The sequence below is a fragment of the Pseudorasbora parva genome, chromosome 23, assembly GCF_024679245.1.
Source record: "Pseudorasbora parva isolate DD20220531a chromosome 23, ASM2467924v1, whole genome shotgun sequence".
Lineage (NCBI taxonomy): Eukaryota > Metazoa > Chordata > Actinopteri > Cypriniformes > Gobionidae > Pseudorasbora > Pseudorasbora parva.
Window position 1 is genome coordinate 12,160,761 of NC_090194.1, and position 25,378 is coordinate 12,186,138.

The 25,378-nt window shown below is 37.6% G+C and overlaps 1 protein-coding gene across 2 annotated transcripts in view; it reads right to left on the reverse strand.

Moving 5' to 3' along the window:
• The window catches only part of lrrtm4l1 (leucine rich repeat transmembrane neuronal 4 like 1), a 49,476-nt gene that overhangs the window by 12,352 nt on the left and 11,746 nt on the right, over positions 1-25,378 (reverse strand). Inside the window, exon 2 of one of the 2 annotated variants that reach the window (XR_010901280.1) lies at positions 17,717-19,426. Coding sequence is in view for 1 of the 2 variants with exons in the window: in XM_067433687.1 (XP_067289788.1) it covers positions 17,784-19,426 (1,643 nt within the window). In the remaining variant the exon portion in view is untranslated. The remainder of the gene's footprint in view (positions 1-17,716; positions 19,427-25,378) is intronic. The other variant, XM_067433687.1, reaches the window with a different exon arrangement.

Consider the following 25,378-nt stretch of genomic DNA (forward strand, 5'->3'; position numbering starts at 1 on the left):
AAATATGAACCCACCCCCATTCTGAAATGTAAAAGTCTTTTATAAACACTCAATTTAGACACACACAAAACAATTATAAATCTCAAATTAGTTTGTTACATTATATATATATATATATATATATATATATATATATATATATATATATATATATATATATATATATATATATATATTGTTCTCCTCAATGTAATAATGTATATGTACAATGTATTATTTATTTCATTCTTATTTAATTTGAATAAAACATGTATTTATTTATATCAATATTTTTTAATTTATGTATTTAATAGATTAATAACTAATTTTTTTATCACTTTTTTAGATCTAATGTATTGTTTTACTATTTTATTTTAATCAAATTATTATTATTATAAATTTATTTATTTAACAGGTTTTTTTTCTAGATTTTTCACGGACCCCCTGTCCCTCTTATGTTCCCCGGACCCCAGTTTGAAAATCCCTGGACTGCCGGACATGGAAAGTCATTGTTCAAAGCTTTTAGTGGAAGTGTTTCTTTTGAAAAACTGAATACTTGCGCAAATAACATGAGCAGTAAGTTGACAACATGTTTTTACATTATTTTAACTCTTTGAAATAAGCAATTTTCAACTTTTTTATAAGTTATACAAGATTCAACTCATTTTTAAGTTAGTTTAAGTTGTAGACTTGACCTAAGTGAATTCAGGCTTGACTAGACTCATAGAACCGCTGATGTCATTAAAAAGTGCTTATTTGTATGCAGCTAAAGACAACAGTATCAAATTTCATTAGACATCACTTCCACAAAGGTTAGTCATAGTAACTCACATACACCAGGCAGGCATAACATTATGACCATCTTTCTAATATTGTGTTGGTCCCCATTTTGCTGGCAAAACGGCCCTGACCCCTCGAGGCATGGAGTCCACTAGAACCCTGAAGGTGTGCTGATGATGTTATTATTATTAATAATAATAATAATAATAATAAAAAAATTATATATAATGCACTTTTCATTCCGAAAAATCTCAAAGTGCAACAATGGAAAAGGGAAAAATAACAAAAAAATGATCAACCAACACATAAAAGTTAAAAGCTTTTCTCTACAGAAAACAGAGCTGATGTTATATTTCTATTAGCAAATCCTTTAGGTCCTGTAAGTTGTGAGGTGGGGCCTCCATGGATTGGACTAGTTTGTTCAGCTCATCTCACAGATGCTCGATTGGATTGAGATCAGGGGGATTTGGAGGCCAAGTCAACACCTCAAAATCATTGTTGTGCTCTTCAAACCATTCCTGAACCATTTTTGCTTTTTGGCAGGGCGCATTATTTTGCTGAAAGAGGCCACAGCTGTTTCCATGAAAGGGTGTACACGGTCTACAACAATGCTTAAGTAGGTGGTAACCACATGGATGGCAGGACCCAAGGTTTCCCTGCAGAACAGTGCCCAAAGCATCACACTGCCTCCGTAGGCTTGCCTTTTTCTCCAGGTAAGTGATGCACGCACACCCGGCCATCCACGTGATGTAAAAGAAAACGTGATTCATCAGACCAGGCAACTTTCTTCCTTTGCTCTATGGTCCAGTTCTGATGCTCACGTGCCCTCTTTTGGTGGTAAACAGGGGTCCTGACTGGTCTGTGGCTAGGCAACAGCATACACAACACACTGTGAGGCACATTCTGACACCTTTCTATCAGAACCAGCATTAATTGCTTGAGCAATTTGAGCTACAGTAGCTCATTCATTTGATCGGAACACACGGGGCAGCCTTCGCTCCCCACGTACATCAATGAGCCTTGGCCGTGCATAACCCGGTTCACCACTGTTGCTTCATTTCACCACATTTGATAGATACTGACCACTACAGACAGGGAACACCCCACAAGAGCTGCCGGTTTGGAGATGCTCTGACCCATCTAGCAATCACAATTTGGCCCTTGTCAAACATGCTCAAATCCTTACACTTGCCCATTTTTCCTGCTTCTAACACATCAACTTTGAGGACAAAATGTTCACTTGCTGCCTAATATATCCCATCCACTAACAGGTGCCGTGATGAAGAAATAATCAATGTTATTCACTTGTCCTGTCGTAATGTTATGCCTGATCGGTGTAGCCTGTAAGACACATGAATGGAAAATCTAGCCTTTAAACCTAGCACTACATTTTATCAATCTTTTTGTTGCCTATATGTGCCTTTTTCTCTTTCTTAATGTGTGTGTATAAGAGAGAGAGAGAGAATGTTAATGCATACAGTTTGTCCCATATTTTAATGTATTGCAATCAGCATGCTTACAGTTTTCTATTGACTTTAAACAGCTGGACACATTTCGAGGTCATATATTTTCTGATAATGACCGTCGTAAATAGCAACGCTTTATAATAAGCCATGACTGGCATCTTATACTTAAAGGCCCTCTGAAGTGTCTTGAAACGCGCTGCATTATTCAATGTGTTGACGTAATTTCCCCTGAAACGGCTTCAGGTGTTAGCAGCTCTTCCCCTTTTTTGAAACAGTCAATAGCGTTTCTTTAATATACAGTCTGACTAGAGCGCAAGAGCGGACCTTCTCTGTTTGGTAAAGCCAGTTTCCTCTAACACTGTTTACCATCATAATCTCCTCCATATCGCTTTGAAATGCAGCATTCTGTGCAGAATTCAAATGGGCCGATATGTTTGTTGTCTGCGCGGACTCGCACAAATGATCCGCGCTGCGCTCTTGTGTCTGTAGTCTAAATTTAGACCAGAGCCGTTGGGGTGTGTGCGCGGCTGCGGTGCGTGAAACTAACGCACATTTTGTCATAGTTTTGGAACATACCGGCTTATTCATAACATTTAAGGCTAACACAGTCATACTAAACGCTAAACAACTTAAATTTTGATTTCAGTGGACCTTTAATGACTAATGAAAATGACTACTCACTTTAAAAGGCACTATGTAAAAATACTAGAACAGTTATATATATTATATCCGCATCCATGCTTATTAACATGCTTTGTATTACTTTGTTACCATGCTGACACATCATAGCTTGTCACATGGCAAACCACAGAAATAATAAAGAGGATTTGAATCCTAAAATAAACTTAAAATACTGAAAATACTGAAGTGGTTGTATATGACTGCGCGTGTCTGTCCCTGGCTCAGCGCTAGCCAACGCACAAAAGCCCATTTGAATTTAGCAGTTGTTGATCGCAAGATGCACTGACTGTTCTGATCACACCGGTGTGATTGTACACTCCAGAGACGAGCCAAGACTGATCACACCAATGTGATCGTACATGCAAAAGGGTATATATATAATGTGTTTTATTAGACAGATGGGTTCCGTCTGATTCTTTTCCACCGGCTAAATGTAACGAGTCAAGACTACAACTCTGCAATGATTCCGCAAAATCAAGGCATCATCAAGCTATGCTATTGTTTTGCATTAGCGACCTCTAGCAGCAAAAATTACATATTGGGCCTTTAATATTGTTGTAGTGTTTTTCTTGTTTCAAGGACAATTGTTTTGTACACGGTAAAGGATTATAACACGATAAACAGTGTAGATGTACATTATCCCTAATAACTTAGGGAACTTTATTACAGAGAAAACAGATTTTTCTACAAAATACAACTTTGTAAATAGGATTTTTTTAAAGTTAGGCATGAAATTGCTTGACACTTGACTTGGATTCTAATGATTTGATTCAGACTTGTGAAAATCTAAGGCTCTTAAATGGTAGAACCATTCCAGACAATCACACAAAAATCGAATAAACCCAAGTCCTCAGAGACCACAGATCCATTATTTCTCTGTATTCTGTCCTTGCACATTTATTGAAGCTCTTTGGTAAAGATTTACTCTGTTGACTCATATAAGGACATAGACTTATACCGAAATATCAAAAGCCATAGTGTTGTACGAGCCTCATAAGATTTCATTGACCTATCCAAATGAAAGAAGATGCACAAACAGAAGATTATTTTATTAAATATACTTCCTGTATTTAATAAGAAAGATTTTACTGAGGCTGCACTATATCAACAAAGCTGATAAGCACATTAGAAAGGCACGATGGGACTAAAGTGTACATCCTCCATCTGTGTAGTCATCAAATGAAAATGTTAAAGTTGTTAAAATCGTTCAACATGCATGCCCAAAGTCAAAGCAGCTTGTCAATTTACTCATTTTTCTGTTTGTTTTGCCACTGCAGTAAATATTTCTCTCTCCATGAAAGAAAGAAGTGAAAAAAATGAGGTTTCCCTTGTCTTCGCCTGAGGACAATACATAGTTCCAGCTGGGGCTTTTAATAAAACGCAAGACCCACAATAAAAAGTGTCCATTTAGAGCAAGCCTGGAGTCATATACAACATACAAACAAGATGATTTGAGTTAAGAGCTCAGTTCACTAGAAGTCTTTACTTTTGGCCTAATATGTTTAATTCATCATACACATCATTTCTTTCACCTGACTTACCTCATGGCCTAGTTTTGTGTTTATTTTTAAAGAGATGGCATTGGCAGGCCAGCCTGTTAAGGGTAAAAGGAGAAACATGCAGGACTTCTTTTTTAATTCTCGTGTTACCTTTAACTAGTTTTACTCTTTCTTCACTTGCTTTTAGTGTATCAAGTGCCTTAAAAGTCCAGTCTACTGGTAAATCTCCACAGAAGATTGATTAATACATTTAGGGGTAATTTGAGGAGGTTTGAAGGAAAACGGGTCTTATAAGAACAGCTTTAAAAAAATATAACGAATCATACATTTCCTAACATTCATAATGAGGCCCACTTTGACATATAGAGGTCTTAATTAAGGCCAATAAAATCTTATGAGGTAATGAATCACATGAACATGTGCCGCATCTGACTCATATGATGTCAAACGACATTGCTATCATCTCCAGGAATTTTAGGGAAGAATGCTGCAGAAAATCCAATCATGTCATTCAATCTATTATTAATCATCACAGACCCAAACACTGGTATTGATGAGGCTTTACTATCGCACGTGGCATGATTTTTTTATTGACATTTTTCCCTAACACAAATTAGATATCATTTGAATGCTCAAAAAACATTTTTAAATTGCATTACCATGTAATCAGAATCAAGTATTCAGACAGTACTAATAAACAGCCAATATCCTAGTAACATGTATGCTAATCAGTAAATAGTTAATAATAGTGAGAATTGGACCCTGAACTAAAATGTTACCAAAAATGTAATATAACATTTTTAATGGTTGGGTTTGTTTGGAGCCAAACATGGGTTGAAACAACCCCACAGTCTTTTTAGTGTATGTCCAATTTTTGTAAAAACAAACTTCAAATTTGGAATATAACTTGGTTAGACAAGTTCAGAGTCCAAATTATTTAGAAAAATACATATTTCGTATAAAACAATACATGTTTATGTTTCCTTTACAGTAAACTCGCCAACACCAACATTAGGCGCTTAATCATACACGTGGCACAATGCGATGCCAGGCGCGACACAAGTGTTTTTTGCTAGTCAGCCCAAAGATCATTTTCATATCCAGCTATTTAAATAGCAAATGCACTTGCGCCCATCTGTTCGCCCATGGGCATACTGGTTTGAAAAGGTGTGTTGAGGCACATTGTTGGCCCATTGCTATTTTGTGGCAACTGAAAATGACTGCCCCATTGAGGGTGCATTATTAATATGCGCCTATAGGCGGGTGCACAACACACGTACACTCTGTTTGTTACACACACAGGGACACACAGCAGCACAAAAACACTTTTAGATGTTCAGGATTCCTCTCTGCAGGAGCATTCAGATAAAAAATTCTAATAAAAAATTAGCTCCAGAAGTGTTAGAAATGGTGTCAATCAGTAGGCGGTGACCTTGTTGTGCAACTTTAATACTATTCAATATCTATTTATTTCAAAACTGTTGCTGAGATACAGTTCAGAGTGTCAGCTGCTGTTATGTGTAGCAAACCATTTTTTTACAATTTTTCTCAACCGCTCTGGCACATTTTTCGAAATAGTCTTAATAGTCCCTAAACTGTAAGCTCAATTGTCCCAACTGTTTGATGGAACATCGGAACTCTTTTGAATTTGAAATTGAATTTTTGGAATTGAATGTCTGCAAAAATGTAGTTATTTAGCCAAAACCTTTCATCCATGCTTCAAAACAGTTATTGTGTCAGTTTCTTGTCTCACACTGAGCTTTTTAGATTTTAGCAATAGGTATAACTAAAAAAGAAAATGGACTGGTCACACTTTCAAAAAATACAAGGAACTTATTGTGTTCAAATTGCAATACGCTTTTACTATACTGGTAAGGTTAGAGACAGGTTTGGTGGCATGGGTAAGTTTAGGGTGGGTTATGGGGTAAGGAAAGGTCAACAGGGTAATTATAGATTCAATTACAGCTGTATTTGGTTGGATGTACACTAATTGCATTGTATAAAATAATTATAGTCCTCATTGGTTTAGCTCAATTATCAAATTATATTCAGATCAGAACTTATTGTTCAGTTTATTGTGAGAAAAAAAATAACTTCAGCCAAAGCGAGTTTTTAAATTTTTTTTACAGTGGGTTACTTCAAGGGTTAAAGACATTCAGAATTTCAAAAACCTTATTTATCACATCAGGGTCATGTTTTTGTAAGTTGTTCATGCTTATTTGTACTGACTTAGCCGTGTCTTTTGTTTGTGTATTAAAAGTCTGGCAGAATCTATTAAGTACTCCATGTGTTTGAGCGAGAGAAATGTGTCTCTGTCCTTGCATATTATTGGGTTGACAGCTTGTCAAGGACTGAATTTAAGCACACAATAGATACTGAAGCACAGTGGGTTCAGTACACTGCCTAAAACTCCCATAAATGCTGTTAAAACACTGAGAATTTTTAGTGAAGGGTGCCTAGAGCACTTTTGTTGTATAACATTTATTAAGAATTGTCCACTTACAGCTCTCTGGAATGCTTGATTCTGATTGGTCAGTAAAGGTATTCTCCTGAAAATGACAATATATGTGTATAAATACAGTTTCTTGACAGAGAAGGTACAATACTGGAGGTACAATAACACTTTATACCCCGATCAGACATAACATTATGGCCACTGACAGATGAATGAATAACACTGATTCTGTTCATCACAGCATCTGTTAGTGGATGAGATATACTAGGCAGCAAGGGAACATTTTGTCCTCAAAAATCAGTTTGCAGTAAAATTAGAGATGCACCGATTGCAATTTTCTTTGCCGATTCTGATTTTTTTGTTAGTGAATTCGGCCGATACCGTTTTTGTTTTGTTTTTTGCCGATTATGATTTTTTCTTTTTTCTTTTTTTTATTTGTAAACATTACAATAGGATCTTCTCTCACTTAAACAACCCTAAAAAAATATGTGTTCTGTGCGAGGATAATCAGTTAATCAGTGAAAATCAGTTGCTTTATGAAACAAAACATTATAAATGGACCTTTTTCTCATTTTTTACTTGTCTTACATAAATCAAAAGATCCTATGAATGAACAAAACTGAAGTGTACAATACTCCTCCAAATAATAGTTCAGTAATTGGGTAATAAATGTTGCCAGCTAGGGATGTCATGGTACCAAAATTCCAGTAGTCGGTACCAGTACCATACCATTTTTGGTACTCTGTACCAATTTCAGTACCACAGCTAAATGTTTTTTAATATATTTTTTATTTAACCATTTAAAAAAAAAATGTTATGTTTATTATTTATGATGATAATCATTATAAGTAAATAATACATAAACATTTAAAGGCTGTATGCTGTATAAAAGCAAACATTGTTTATTAAAAAAAAGAAAAATAATCAACCATCTAGGCATAATTATTATTATTACTAGGCTATTGACATATTACAGAGATGTAGCTAGGTAATCTATCCTAATATATTCAGCTAATTTTTTTTTTTTTTTAAAGAAAACTTTTATTTTGACGGGTTGCCGTGAAAACCTTTGAGTTTCTGTGTTCATATGACGACAGTTTTCTCAAATGAAACGGCAAATTCTCATGAAGTGACGGTTTATACGTTCGGCTGGTCATCCAGCGCCATGAATTCCATAATTTTCTTCGTAAAGGCATTTATGTCTTTTCGCTGCTTATACCAAGAAAAGATAAGAGAGGCTGCTGAGCTGTGGCTGGCTCTTGAGCTCTGGCTAGCTTTAGCAGTTTTACCTTTACTAACTTACCTTCTTCAAACTGGGCATGTTCCATGTGGCGATGGAGTTAAGTGAATAATTAGGTCTGTAGGTTTGTCAAGTTTCACAAATGGCATAATTAGTGTCTTCTTCGCTCACAGTAAAAAACTTCCATGCCAACGCTCACGCTCACAGCCGCATGTAGGGATCAGCTCAAAATCGGCGACACGTGTGACTGATCGGCCGATCGCCGATCATACATAAAATCGTCCAATTCCGATCCCTGGCCGATCAATTGGTGCATCTCTAAATAAAATGTTACGTGAGCTAAAGCAATCAGCATGTTCAGCACCTAAGTCCCACCCTCGAAAGTTCCTGAACTTTGAAAAAGTACTACCTCGCGAGCAGGGACGTTTTGGAGGGGGAAATATTTAACCGGAACTTCATTTAGACCCTGCGGTCAAAACACACCGAGTAACAACCCAAAGTTCCTAGTTCCTGGGGAAAGTTCCTGCGGTGGAAACACAGCTAATGCGATATAGGTGGTATCCAAGGTGGCCAAGGCTCATGGCAGAGTCCTGCACGGGTCCATTTTTGGAGACCCGCCCCCGCCCGTACCCGCAAGGTTTAGCACTAGATCCGACCCGTGACCCGTGAAAATATCAAAATTAAATCCGTACCCGCCCAGACCCGTTAATATTTGGCCCGTTACCCGACCCGTGCCCGCAATAAATCACACACGCTAAAACATTCAAATTAAAATGCTTTATTTTTTATCCTGCCCCTCTCTCAACATCAACAGCGTCATGAATGGGCTAGTGAAACAGGCAAAAGTGCCTTTAAAGACTCATTATCAACAATTTCATATAGCTACTCCACTCACCAACTTTACTTTTACTTCATCCATTGCTACTCCTGCAACGCTCGCTTCATCCGCGCTACGAGAGGCATCAACTAAAGTTTCAATGTCGCAGTGATGGTGACGTGATGGGTCAAATGGCATATCGTTGTTGCGTGTGTGTGTAATGATAATTTGGACATAGAAATTGTAAAAGCCTACAATATGTTCGATGGGGGAAGAAGGAGGCGGAAACCGGCGAACATTTAAAAGACTTTAACCAAACAAAACGAAAGTAACGTGGGCAGCCCCTCATGGACATCTGCCAAGCGCACACACATAATAAAAAGTAAACAACTCAACGTCAATTCCAGGTCTGGTGATCTCTCGTCCTTATATGCTTCCGAGCTCCCTCAGAGGACTCGAGACCGGTGTGGCTCACAGGTGACGCTCATTCACAATCACGCCCTGGTCTCGCTCTCGCTCTCGCTCTCTCTCTCTCGTTCACTTTGCCACAGAAATATTGCACATATTTTTCATCCGCCCATACGCGCAACTACCCGCCCGCACAGAGTTAATTATCCGCCCGCATCCCCGCCCGTGAATTTTATAAATGTCACAATCCACCCGTTTTAGACACTTTTATGCGGGTACCCGCGGATACCCGCGGGTACCCGACCCGTTGCAGGACTCTGGCTCATGGATGCATGTGTGGAGTGAAGGCTGGTCCGTATGGTCTGATCAAACAGATAAGCTACTGTAGCTCAAATGAGTCAACAGTCAACAGTTTAATGTGGATGTTAAGTTGACACGTAATAACAACCTAAGCAATTTTGCAGTCTGTGTACACCCTTTCATGGAAACGGTATTCCCTGGTGGCTGTGGCATATTTCAGCAGGATAATGCGTCCTGCCACAAATTAAAAATGGTTCAGGAATGGTTTGAGGAGCACAAAAAGGAGTTTGAGGTGTTGACTTGGCCTCCAAATTCCCCAGATGTCAATTCAATCGAACATCTGTACGATGTGCTGAACAAAAAGTCAGATCCATGGAGGCTCCACCTCACAACTTACAGGACTTAAAGGATCTGCAGCTAACATTTTGGTGCCAGATACCACAGCAAACCTTCAGGGGTCTAGTGGAGACCATGCCTCGATTTTTCAGGATCTGTTTTGGTAGCAAAATAGGGGAGTACCACAATATTAGAAAGGCAAATGGAAATGGTAAATAGCGCTTTTAACAGACCAACGGCCATCCAAAGTGCTTTACATGTTGCATCACATTCACCCAATCACTCACTCTCTCATTCATACACCAAAGGTGTCAGCCATGCAAGGCGCCATCCAGCTTGTTGGGAGCAGCTGGCGTTAGGTGTCTTGCTCATGGACACCTCAACACTTGGTCAGGTGGAACCAAGGATCAAATCACCAACCTTCTGGTTTGTAGACAATCTACATGAACCACTGAGTCACAGCCACCCCCGGTGAAAGGTGGTCCGTTTACAAAAATCGCCCCAAAAAAAACAAAAACAAAATAAACAATACTGTTACGTGGAAAGGATACTAGTGAAACATTCCAGAACTATTTGAAGCATGCTCCCCAGCCGTACTGTGACTATTTTTAACATATTGCTAGATTAGACCCAACCTATCTGAATCGTACTAAAGTATTCTGTGGGAAAGGAGTAGATGAATAAACTCATTCAAGACCAAAGAGCTGCCTGGGCTTTCATTCCTTCTCCCTTTCCTCCACGCTGCTGCAGATTCCATTACAGACCAAAAGCTACAGTACACTGTGATACACGGTTACTGCTCATGATCAGTGCGTCTTACCAGAATCCACAGGGACAGCCTCCACTGTGCAAGGGCTGAAATGAAAAGCTCTGAACTCGGCACAGCAACACTGTGCTTGCATAAGCAGAATGGACGCCTGCTCTTGTATTATTAAAGATCGGTAGAAACCGGTGTAGTAACAAAAACTGAAAATACTTCTACTGAGACAACTATAAGGTGATAGAGTTATATTTATGTTTTCTACGACGCACTTTGGTTTAATCTTCATATGCACTTTTTTTGTAGTTCTTTTTAAAGGTTTCAAAGGAACTTTAATCAAAAAAATAAAAGGATATTCTATATAGGCTCCTTCCTTAAATGTTTTACTGCTCGAGGTTACTTGAGGCTTAATGAGTCAAAATTAGATGTTTGAACTCTAGAACTAGAAGATGACAGGTTTAAGATGATATCTTTAGTGAACAAATAAAGCCCTTTCACCCAATGCATCAATGTTAAATGAACTTTTCACACCTGCCCTTAAAAAAAAGTGTATTCAAGTGTGTTTGACATACATTGTTCATCACATTGTTCAAGATGGCTGCCACCACGCCCTAGCCCTCGTTACCGGCCAAGATGGCTGCCGCTACACCAGAGCCTTCGTTTCCAGCCAAGACGTTTCAAGCCCCTACTAACCCTTCAAGACTACTAGCCTGACGTAGTCATACACAATTTTAGTCAGAATATGAGTCTGATACAGCTCCATTGGGCTGTAATTATGGGGCGTGTTTCAACCGAACAGACCTTAATTGGATAGACCTACAACCAATCAGAGCAACAGAGTAAGTGACATATATGTTGAGTGACGCATAGTAGTGAGAAGTTTTGATCATTTTGCGGACTTGGATCTTTGAATCTTGTTCAGCAAAATGAACAGATCTTTTTTCAAGTGATTTTGTTAATTTAAGCAGAATATGATTAAAATGTCACATGTTAAATTCCCCAACACATCTAGTACTTATGCAAATGTTGATCACATTTGGAATAAAAAATAAATTATAAGCTAATGCAGTCATGGCCAAACTTTAAGAAATGATTCATTAATTGCTCAGCTGGGTCTTCAGGCTATGCAGTCTGTTAGTTCACCTCACCTCCGAATCCCAGTCGTTCTTTCTTTTTTCAATTCACATTTAATCACATCTGTTCCCTGGAAAGATTAGTACAACTCTTCTGTCTTTGGGTTTGAGTCTTTATGTCATCAGTGTCTGATCTGGGCCGTTGCAGCCCTATAAGCAATGTGTGCAGTCATGAAGACAACTGATTAGTTCACCTCTCGAGTCTTCGAATTCCAGTCATTCGTTCTCACAGCCCCATAGGCTGAGTGCAGAAGATCCTGTACCGAACCAATGGCCTGTAGCGCATGCACGGTCAACACAAAATTAAAAAATTGCTCTCGGAGAAAACTTGTTGTTCCCGAGTCATATTTAATATTAGTTTAAAAAAGAACGAATCGTTCATGAACGACGCATTACTAACGCATAACTTAGTTAACAGAACTCAACTGCACGCACGCTGGAAGAAGTAGAAGATGAGAGTAGACGATCTTTGCTGATGTTGTAAAAAATTATTTAAGGATACACAGAGTATTTAGTAACACAATCATCATTTTTGAGATAGATGTGGATGATTACGTTGCGTTATCTCTTAAAGCCCGCCCTGACAATTTGCTTGGTCCAAACTGTTTCTGTTCGGGCATAATTACTCCACAACAGATCAAGTCCAGACCGAATTGCCCGATCTCAAATGTTGTGGGCGGGGCAAAATTTAGCTGGCATCCAGGATAGTTGTGTACAATTTATTTCAGGATTCTTTGATAAATAGAAAATTCAAAACAACAGCATTTATCTGAAATAAAAATATATTATAACAGAATACACTACCATTCAAAAGTTTGGGCCGAGTAAGAGTTTAGTTTTAAAATATAGAAATTAATATTTTATTCACAAAGATACATAATTGATGATAAAAAATAATATTGATGATAAATATTAGAATGATTTCTGAAGGATCATGTGACCAAGACTGGAGTAATGATGCCAAAAATTGAGCTTTGACATTACTGGAATAAATTACACTTTACCATGTATTCACATAAAAAAAATGTTTATTTTAAATTGTAAATATATTTCCCAATAATACTGTTTTTATTATTTTATCAAATAAATCCAGCCTTGGTGAGCAGAACCTACTTTTTTAAACATACTAAAACATCTAAAACTTTCTAAAATTAAGTCTTTATTTAAAGAAAATGTACAGTCAAATTACTTTTTAAATTAAAAAAGATTTTGTGAATAAGCTACAAAAATACATTCAATGATTAAGTCTCCTCACATTGATTCTCTATAGTTCCCTCTGTCACATTCCTCAATGATATTCAGAGGAGGAGTCGTTGATGCCTCAGCTGTGAATCACAGCATTATTCATGATGATCCACAACCTCCCGGCATACAGCCATTCTGACAATTAGTGGCTTATAAATGTTAAATTGCTATATTGTTTTGTATGAATGAGTGATCAAAATGGTTTTCAGATTGCTTTGAAGAAAAAATGCTGGCAACAACATCCAGTTCTGAAAAGACTTGTGAAAAAATGTTTAAAGTGTGTTATATGGCCTGATTTCAGTAGTCACTTTTTTTTTTTTACTATGCATAAACATTATTTTATGAAAACTACAAAATTGTATGTACATGTTTCTCACATATTACTGTAGACCTCTTTGTGCTGAATACAGTGTAGTCAGACTTTAGTCATTAATATGCTTTAAAGCAATTGAAAAAACATAAATGTCAGAGCATGTCAAACTTCTTCAGGGCCACAAAATATCCATAGAACTTAAGTATATTAGGCCTATATTTCAATAATACTAAAAAGCTATATACAAAAAAAATATTTATTTTATTTATAAAATATAATATTTATTTTATTTAATAAAATACTAAATAAACCTCTCATTTAAATACCACACTAAATATCTATTCTTTACATGTAACGTGTGGTGTTGGCAGTCTTGAAGTGACACTGGTTTCATCCAGAACACCACCATAGGGATTGCTTTATTTATTATCAATTTAAACTCTTGTTAGGTTCTTAACCCAAACAAAAGCTCAAGACTTCACCACAATGGTAACCCCCCAAAACTACTGAAACTTTCAAATATCAACATCAACATTAAACATTAACAACTCTCTCCATTTTTTCAACTTGCTAAAAATGCTTAAAATAACAATGCTTAATTTTAACATTCACTCTCCTAATTCAGCCCCATTGCAAATCATGATAGGAAGGGAAAGTCCTGTTCGATTGGATTACATGATTGAAACCGTTCAAAACAATTTAACATGAATCAATCACATTTAAACGTGAAACCGGATACAATGGGGAGTAGTTGTAGCAGAGGACAGGGAGCGCACGGCAGAAACGAGAGAAATTTCTCACTAAGTCATGTTGATTTATCTGCAGTGTCAAAGAAAGACATCATCCTAAGAGTTTGCCAAACCATGTAATTTTTGTATTGTTACACACAATTTTTACTGCTTTTGGTAGATTGTGTTGGTCATAATGTCTATATACTTTAAAGGGATAGTTCACCAATTATGTTTTTGTTGTTGAATACAATTTTATTTTTTAAAGGGGCGGTTCCGTGTTTTTTTTTCTAGGCTTGGTTGTGTCTATGGGGCGCAGTATAACATTAATACTTTTTTTTTTTTTAACGCCATATTTTTCTTATATTTGACCTTTATTTCACACCGCTGTCTCCACTGTCCTTTGAACAGCTCGTTTGCTTCCTGCTTCTATGAAGCCGATCCCTTCGAAAAACTCAATGGTCTTAGATTGGATAGATGGCCAAATGTAGTTTCCTGTATTTTTATTGGCTGAAGTGCCACACACAGGTTGTCCGGAATCTCCACGCCCCTTTCCATTACGGCCAGAAGTCAGATCTGCTGTGACTAGCAAGTGTTTATGATGTCTCCAACCCTGGAAGAAGCTTGTTGTAGTCCAAACCGGCCATTTTTGTAGTCAATAAACTGCCATAACTTAAAAGACAATATCTCTGTTTGCATTATTCTTTCCGTGCTGTAACTTTGCAGATACTGCTTATGCTCAAGCAGCAACATTACACACTAACTAAAGTTAAAAAAAGTGAAATCGCATGCAACCACCCCTTTAATACAAAAGAATTTTGAAGAATGTTGGTAACCAGACAGTTGACAGTAACCATAGTATTGTTTTTCCAACTGTTTGTCAATGGCTACCATCAACTGTTTGGTTGCCAACATTCTTCAAAATATTAAGAATATATATAAGAAATATAATATATATAAGAAACTCATACAGGTTTGGAAAAACTTGAGGGTGAGTAAATGATGACAGCATTTTCTCTTTTTTGGGTGAACTATCCCATTAATCATTGTCAGTAGATAATCTGCAGAAATTTGCATTCCAATCTTAAGTGAACATTCCAATCTTAAAAAAAGTGAACTTTTTTTTTATTTAATCACATTTTTTATGAAAATTTTAACGATTGTTAAAGTGATAGTTCACCCAAAAAAAGCGGTTCCAGGCTTGCATGAATTTCTTACATGAAACACTCTCTAAAAAAAAATTAACTTTTTGTCAGCTGCGAAAGTTTGCATCCGATGTGAATAGCTCCATAGTGGCCCATTGCTTCTATTCAAAATATTCTTCTAAGACTTAGACTAAGGAATAGTACAAAACCTTTGGAAGGGAAAGAACTCTATTGAGCCAAGTTACCATCAATGGTGAAGCCTACCTGGGGTCCACTTGGTCAATAAACTAGAGTGGGCAGCAAACACACTGCCTGTATAAGAAAGGGTTGCAGCACTTAAGCAGGAGGTGCCACTGGACTTCAGCTCCATCAAGAAACAGGCTCACAGAAAACATGAAAACCATCCGTATCACTTTATATTATACATTGTCTTTGTTACATATGTTAATTACCATAGTAAAAACAGTAAATTATGCACAATTACATGCAACTAACCCTAATCCTACCATAACCCTATAGTAAGTATATGCAGTTACTTATTACTCAGTACTTAAATATAATTACACTGTAACAAAGACTCTTTAAAATAAAGTAACCAAACCACCCATATCATCAAGAAGTTCCTTCTTCTCTGCTGCTATCAAGGTGTGCAAATTTCTCTCCACTGAATATGTTTATGAAGAAGTGAAGCTGCTACAATACCTGAATTTCCTTTTGTTGCATCAATAAAGTGTTGTCTTTCTCACAATCCAACACAAAAGTAACTTTGTGGGGTATATCACCAAATACATTAACAAGGTGCAAATTAATCTGTCCTGTAGCCACCCACCTATTAAGGTGTGTTTTATATATACTCTTTAAAATAAGCGACTAAATCGGAGGCATCAGTTAAATGGAAACTTGTATTGTCTGGTATTGTATTAACACGTCTCATTGCCCCATTCTCTATGTTCATTGTCTCATTAATTCAACTCGGTGATTTCATTGCTCAAACCAAACAGTTATAGATTTTAATAGCTTTTTTTTATTCAGTGATGTTTAGTTACCTCCATTAGCTAATTTGAATAAGTAGATCACTTCCAGTAGAGCATTTTGGTTTATTGCCATACACAGTCCCTCTAATTCCAAATAAACCTTTTTATCAAAGTTGCCTGATGCACACCCATTGATAAGATTTATCTTTTTGTGCTGAGATGTACCATAGAACATCAAATTAGGGAAGACTCTTGGCTGCACTGAAGCAGAGCCGCATTATGGGATTTTGCATGACTGTTTAAAACACCATTGTCACTTTACACTTAAGACTGTTATGAATGCTGGTGAAAACTTTGTACTATTTCCCTGGCTGCAACAATGTCATGCCAGTATCTCTTTCAAACTGATAAGCAGTCACGCCGGGGCGACCGCCAACCCCCATGGGGATAAAATATCACATTCATGTCTCCACGGTCACTGTTACTTGAAATACAACCAAAATTGAAAAGTGCAGCTTTTAAAATCTTTTAAAACAGCTGCATAAAAACCACTTACAGGTTTCGACAGATAAAAAGAAGACATGGCAAAGAGTGAAGAAGTAGGCATTTTGCATGCCCTAATGGGTTGTGACAATCAATATATCATTAGCCTGCCCTGCAATTTTAATTATCGACAGATGTCTTTTTATTTATTTTTTTATATATAAGTTATTTCTGTTGTACTCTCTAAAGCTAAATTATGCAAACCCATTACCAATGTAACAGGCATGGTTTTGACTGTAAAAAAATCATGTTTCAAATCAGAGGTTTTCAGAAACCCTTTTACATCTCAAGTGAATATCAACGTTCCTAACACAAGCATACTAATTATAATCATGAGGACAAACAAAAATGAATAAGCCTTTTTTTACAAGTGAAATAACTTAATGAGGCCAAAATCAAGATGCAGATGTGTGTGGCAGGGCAGTGCTTTTTGGTAAAGGAACCATTGACTCCTGGATTATGGTTTACTTTAGGGGAATTAGGGAAGCGCAGCATATCTGCGGTCATATTAGTACCAACGATAAATAGAACTTTTAAATGTCATCAGTATCGGTCTGATGCGTAGAAAAAGAAATGCAGATATATTTAATATGATGTTTGATGTCAACATAAGCACGTGAAGATCTAGAAATTTAAGGTGAATTTTGCGATCAAATCACACAAAATGTCAACTATTACCTAACATCAGCCAATGGTCATTATTTAATTAATTATTCACGTAATTATCAGCTTGTAAATACAAATAAGTATCGTATCAACCAAAAATGTCCATATAGGTAAGTATGAAAGTAATGGAAAGGAAAGTATACTAAATGAGGAAATCCTTTCATGAGTAATTTTAAAGGACCGAAGGAGTCAAAGGTGCTTACCCTTGCTCTTGTGAATATTTGCAGCATGCACAATCAAGAATTTACCTCTATTTCCTGAGTCGGTCATTTGTTTTGATCTGATTTGATTTTAGGCTGCTTTCACATGTCATACCTCGCATTCCCGGGAGCCGGATATGGTGCAGGTGCAGGTACCTGTCCCATTGCCCAGCACCTCCAAGGCTTCTGGCGTGGCTGCGGGGTTGTAGCTCATGTAATATTCCTGGAGCTGGGAGCTCAGGTTCTGCTCTGGCTCCTGACTCTTTTTCCTTCGCTTTCGGCCCACTGAACTCTGCTGCAATAGCCGGGTGGCACCAGGGTAACGTTTCCAGGAGACATAAATTACAGACAGGAGAAGGGACACTGAAAGGAACAGTGCCACGCCACCCATTACCACTTTGTGAAATGACATGTCTTGCTCAGGAGCTGGTGTCACTAATAAGCTGTCGGAAGATGAGGGTGTCCATTGATGGGAGTCTCTGGGATCAATATTTGAATGGCTGGGAATGGTGGGGCGTTGAGCTGGTCGAGGGTAAGGAGGAGGAATGGGTGCCTCAGAGGCAGGTGAAGGCAAGGGTGGAGGCGGTGTTGTAGGAGCTATTGGCGGTTCGGTTGGTTCAGGAGTAAGGTCAAAATTCGGATCAAAGGTCTGCAGATACAAAGGGGATTGAGCAGTAATTTCATAGTCATCACAGTCAATGAAGCTCTTTGAAGCCTCCATGACCTTCTCCCCTTGAAGGTGCTTGGGACTACTGCAGATTATACTAGTGTCCTTGGTGCCTCTGAAATTCTTGAGCCAGACAACAAGAGGACAAATGCCTTGCCCGCAATCCCACATGTTGCCTGCAAGGCTAATGGTTGTTAGGGAGATCCAAGCAGCCACAACTTCCTGAGACACATTGGCCAGTTTGTTAGACTCTAAGTTGAGAACCTGAAGATTGGGAAGGCATTGAAATACTACAGGATCTAGTACCTGTATCTCATTGCCAGATATATCAAGCTTCTGCAAGGTATACCAGCTCCACGGAAGGCCTTGGTTGACAGCTCGAATACGATTCCACTGTAGGTACAGGGCACGAAGATTGGCAAGGCGAGGAAAGAGAAAGAAGTTGATTCGTGAAAACTGATTATGTTCCAGGTGGAGTTCCATAAGTCGAGACAAACCCAGGAATGCTGTGCGAGTTAGAACCCGAAGCCGATTATAGCCCAAGTCTAGAAACTCCAAACTTCTGCACTCAAGAAAGGCCCGGACAGGGATTGTCGTAAGCCCATTTGAGCGCAAGTGGAGATTCTGCATTTTTCGAAGACCATAAAACTGGCCTGGCTGCAGCTCTTGCAACTTGTTGTAGGAGAGATCGAGACTGCGAAGGTTAGGTACTCCGTGAAAAGTTACATTATGGAGCTGTGAAATCCTATTGGAGCTCAAGATCAACTCCTTCAGTCGCCGCACCCCCTGAAAAGCACGACTATCCACAAATGTGATTTGATTGTGGTCCAGGTACAGCCACAGCAGCTGGTTAAGATGGGCAAACTGGTAGGGGAGCATTGTGTGCAGGTCATTGTAGCGCAGGGATAGACCTTGGCAACTAATAGAAATATTTTCTGGGACATCATGGAAGCCAACAGACTCACAATGCACAATTTTTCCCTCGCAGCGACAGCTATAGGGGCACATCCTTTCCCCAGAACTGAACAGCAGCAGGGAGGAGGCTTGGAGGATGAGGAGGCCTGCTAATCTCTTGTCACAAGCAACAGAACCTGCAGAGGGAAACAGCACAACATAAATTTGTTGTATAACAATAATACCAATTTTACTTGACTAAATATTCAGTTATCAACACTCATATGATCAAGGCAGCAGGTAAGTGCAAATAGGGATAGATGCTATTTACACCGAGTATAAATAGCAACTAGATTATATGTACCCTTAGTGAAAATAGCATATTTTCTTAGCGATGGATGCTATTTATACCAAGTGTAAAGAGCAACTAGATTCCATTTACACTAAGTGAAAATAACGTGCAAATAGCTGTAAATGCTGTTTACTAAGTGAAATAGAATATATCACTATTTTCACTTACTATGCTATTTTCACAATGTAAACATAGTTATTTGCAATATGTGTAAATAGTAATTAAATGCTATTTATACATTATTTTGACATTATTTTGACTATTTGCACCTCAGTATTGCTGTACATTACAGGGTGCAATAATATCAGGGTGTAAATGATTATATTTATTAAAATTATTAAATGGAAGCCCTCCATATACCTATACATATCCCCAACCCTACCCAATAAATGTTTTTATTATTATTAAACACTTTGTTAGACACTTTATTTCCATTTTTAGAAAATCTTCTTTTTTATTGAAAGTAAATGGCTTTCCGATGTGTTATGTGATAGCAAAAGAGAGAAGAGCGAGCTCTGCAAAGAGCGGATTCGAAACCGGGTGGAACCTAGATCTTTAAGCCTTATGCTTTACTGATTATGTTAGGCGGACCTAATGTGAATAACCATTAACTACAAGGCACGCAATTTTTTTATTTTATTTTTAATTATTTATTTTTTAAATCAAACACAGAATCATTTGCAATCTTAATGGAATGCAATGATCATTGGCATTCAATATTAGCAAGGGTGTTACAGTACTTGTATAACCCTGAACCTGAAGCAATTTATTTTGTAATGTCCACCTGACTATCGCTGTTATTAGATGGCTTCTCACAAAATAAATAATAAATCAAATGAAATGAAATTAAATGAAATAGAAAATAGTAGTTCAACAAACATGAAAGATGCAAATTGTGTCTTTCTTTTCAAACAGAAACAGTGTTGCTCAAGGCACATTTAAATAGGTCTTTTAGCCTTTGTTTGCTATTTATTTCAGGATTGGTTGACTGCATAATTTGAAAGTGTGGTTTGTCTCTCTCTCCTAACTGAATGGTAATAGATCAGTTTATGAAATAAAACATTCCCAATCCCCGTCAAGCCCAACCCTGATTGGTTTGCTTTTGACATCTGTCTCAGAATGAGAGATCTAATATGCATATTCTATATAAATGAGATCATATAGATTTCATATTCTAGCAAAACATCATAAAGAGCACCAGAATATGATGTAGAGTGTTTATGAAGTTCTAGACAGCAAATCTCTATAAATCTATTTCGTTTTTGCCACTCTCTTTTGAATTAGACAAATTACATAACGTGTCTCAAGAGAGTCATTTGGATACATTTTCTTGGAACCATTTTTAAAGCTTAGTAATTATCACCCATGAACTAGTCATCTTTAAGATATGACTAATGTCCAGCAATATCTTTAATGCTATTTTTTTTTTTTACTGTTCTTTGTAAATTGATTAGTCATTTTAAAGCTAAATCGTTAAATCAAACATAATTACTTTGAGTCCATTTCCCCTGCTATTTGAAATGTTTCATTTTGCATTACCCATGCCAGAAATGATGCAAAATGGACAATTTCATTATAATCTTTTGCATCTCATATGTTTTAAGTGACTGAAATGTTCTTTGCCAGGAAAAAAAGAATACAGCAATATGCAGAACAAAGAAAAATTGATCGAAGTCTTAATGTATAACCATTCGGTTGAAGATCTGCACTGCGTGTACCATGAACTCATTGTCTACTGTAAAAAAAAAAAAAAAAAAAAAAAAAGGGAGGACTGGGGCCATCCAAGCATACACAGCAATCTGCAGAGTCATCAGTTTTACCAAACTATAATCCCATTGGTGCAGTTAAGAAAATTTTAGAGGAGGCTGAAGGAAAAAAAACAAGAAATCACTGTCATTACATCTTACATCACTGTCCAATGGTCTCTTTTAAGGGCTTACCGGTGACAAAACCAATTCAGACTCCAAGCAATAAATATCATAATTACATATCATTGCCATCAATTGTGACTCGGTATAGATTTCATAGTAAACATATGGCCATGAAAACCATCAAACCGCTTTTACCTGTCCTCTGAAGCTTTTTGAGGAGAAAAAAAAATTGCCCAGGGGCATCTATCTGTGTTTTCAACTGACTTGTTGACTATTACCAATTTGTATGCTTCACTGGTAGTCAATTACACTCACACATATTATTTCCCTCTCTACAAGGACACACATTTGTGAAGGGTCATTGTGTTTGGGTCATGTTGTCCCACAGTCCATGCAAGTCTTAAGAGCAAGAACGAGAAAAGATAAAATGAATCAGAACAGATTAAGCCTCGCAGTGATTATGTAGAAAAACACAGCACTGTCCATAAACTCTAGCCCCAACAATACAAATGTAGCCCTAAAATACCCAGCCTCAAGTTCCAAAAAAAAAAAGCTGCAAGTACAAAAGTCCAAGAACTACCTGTTTGTCTTTCATCCTACAATAATAGACATTGTTAATCAATATCAAGGTTTGGCTATATTCAATTCTTTAATGAAATAGATTATCTGGCTGTATAAATTACCTAAGCAGTGAATGTGGGTTACCAGGGAGAATTGAACATAATTACTCATTACAAATGAGACAGTGAACTTCAAAATAATGGCAAGAAATAAGTATTTTTAAGAATATATAGCTTACAAGGACGACTCTTCCAGGCCATTCATTGAATAAAACATTTTAGAAACAAAAACTAAAATTGCACAGCCAGTAGGGTTTGCCAATAGACGATATTGTGCATGATGGTAGCCAGAGATGAAGCATTAGCTATCTGCAATATCAAGAGTATTTGGCATCATTGTAGGGCTGCACAATTACGATTATGGATGCCATGATTACAAACAAATAAATAAAAATCACTTATTCTGCATGTTTATGTGCTGCTGTTTAGAGTATATTACGTTGTGAAACGCGAATCACGACTAACCCAGCACAATAGGAACTACCAGTGATGAAAGTGTACGAGGGGGAATGCATGTGACGTCACTGTCAGCTGGAATGACTGCGATTACGCCCTACTGAGTGGCAAAAAGACTGAGAGGCAGCATTGGTTTACAGCGTGAATGCAGCGAAAACGCACAAAACCAGGCCCTGCGCCAGAGGGGGAAGGGGGAGGCTTGTCCACGGACCCCATGGACATCGCTGTCCCGAGCTTGAGACGGACTTGATAATAGCGTGTAATTTTCTCACTCAAACCACAGCCAACCTGCCGCTGCTTCTGCTTTTAGAGGCAAAAGCTGCTCATAACTGCATGTCTAGGATCTGTAATCCTCCGTAAGAATTCGTAATAATGCATATTATTCCCGAAAAGGAGCTAGCAAAAGATCCAGTGCGTATCTGTATTTGCACTCGTCAAATGATTACATTTCCAATGTGTTTTCGCCTCGGTGAGTAATGTAGCCAATCACGGACATGTTTGTAGATATATACAATGGACTGACCAATCACAGGTGTTGAACTTGGAATCCACTCACCGCTCGAGTGTTTTGTCCAGGTGCTGAGTTCAGTTAACACACGCGTCTATAAGTGCAGACATTGTGAAAATAAGAGATTCATTGTATACCAGCTTCACAGCAGAACTTTGTGAGATAGCGTTTATATTGAATAAGTGACAGCTTTTAGTGATTATAAAGGGAGCACTCTTTGCACGCTGTCTGGGCAATATAATTCTTATTTATTTTTTTATTAATAGGTCTATAATGTATTCAGAATTTGAATTAAACTTTTGCTTTCCATTCGTGACAAGCGGCCACATTCACGCTTCAATACACTGACCCATCCACATATACATGCAGGATTCACTCGAAAAATGTAATGACTGACAGTTATAAATAATTATGTCGAAATCAGGCTCAATAAAATGTCAGGAAAACACGATTCCTGGCTGCATATTATTATCCATGGATCACTGAATCTGTGATAAGTTGTAAAGACAACTATATCGAGTCTAAACTTTAGTTTAAACTGATAATCATTTGCTCAGCTCGCGTTTTCCTCTAGTAACTTGAGTCACGCAGCAGCTCTTCCTGGCTGAGGGGGCGTGTTCCGGTAGGAAAGTGACGGCGATGCATTCCCTCTATTGAAAAAAATAGTTGAATAGACAGAAATACACAGTTGAGGATTAATGCTACAGAAAAGCAAATACAAGTTTTTCAGGGAGAGTGTTTTCAGCTTGTTTTTTTATTTTTATATAAAAACATGGCATGTGTACACAGTGAGATTTTTGCTGTCATACGAGCTCAAGCTATTTTTTTTCTCTCTGGAGTAAACGCGTGGAGAGAGGAGCCAAGCACGTTACGAGCACCTTCCGACCGCACAATATTTTTTAAACCTGTAAAAAATTTGGCGAGTCAGCCTGATTTTCACCAGTGTATGGCTGTCCCCTATTGCCAAATCATGCACAACCATGTCAACAGAGGCTATATCGATGAGTATTATTATTAAGGCCTGTACATACCGGGACGAATATCGCCAGCGTTTTCCCAGACGTTTTTCAGTGTGTCTTGAGTGCTCACACCTAAATTTATTTTCACAGACGATGCGCCAAGTGTACGTGCACATTCAGTAGATGGCGCTCCCGGTGCACAAGGGGGTGCTGCGGCACTTTAAGCTTCTGACACTCGCTTGTCACACAGAAGAAGAGAAACAGTAATTTGGTACTTGCCACTATAGATATCCATAATAAAGGTCAGATGTCTTATGGCGGAGTCACCATCGTCATCACCGGCGGCCATCTTGTTACAGGCAACCTTTCTGTTGGGCTCTGTGGAACCTGATGTAAGGTGAGTGATCTGTACGAACATAAATACTCTTATCTCGCTGAAATCTTGACGGATTTACAAATGGTTTGGTTTCTTACAAACGTTATTAACATGGCTACAAATCTGGATGCTTTAACACGTTGAAATTGCAGCTTGTCGTTTCGATAAACGACTTAATCGTGCAGCTTGTGTATCACGGCTAACTTAAGTGCACTTTATCAAGGCTGAGACCACAATCGAGCTGTTCAATTATATAGGTTTTAGTGACACCAATAACGATTTTATGACGACCAGTCTTTTGTCTAGTTAAAATAAACTTAGTTTGCATGTTTTTTTGTTTTTAAATTTTTTTTTAAATACTTATATTATTTTTATAATATTATTTTATTAGAATAGTGATATTCTTATTATAAAAGTATATATCTCATGTTGCCATTCGGTACACAGTTTTAGTAGCCTATATATTGATTTAACATAAATACTTTTTTTATTGCACCTATCTGTTCTGTTCAATGTTACTTTCATATTGGAGTCCATGGTTATAATTATTCATAAGTATGTAGTGTCATAACTACATCTCTGACGTTTATAACAAATGAAACAGTTTGGAAATCGGTTGAAAATTGAGCAAGTTGTGGCTTTTTAAAAGTGCATGCACCATTAAAACACACTGTTACGAGTGAGCGAGCTGCCTGTGACAAGATGGCCGCCAGTTGCGGACGGCGACCTCCATTGGCCAACAGTGCGCACGAGACATCTAGCCTTTATTATGGATATCTATGCTTGCCACATTGTCTGTGTTTTCTAATGGACACGAGGGAAACTAAACAATAAAGTGCGATGATTTCATTTCAAGTGTTCTTTTAAAAATAAGTTTAGTTTTACTTAGTTATTTGATGCTATAAAAACGGGGGGGGGGGGGACGGATTTTTGGGAGCAGATTGGAGCTTTAGCTTTAATTTCTACATGTCTATAACTGTTTATTTCACACCACCATAATTAATTGT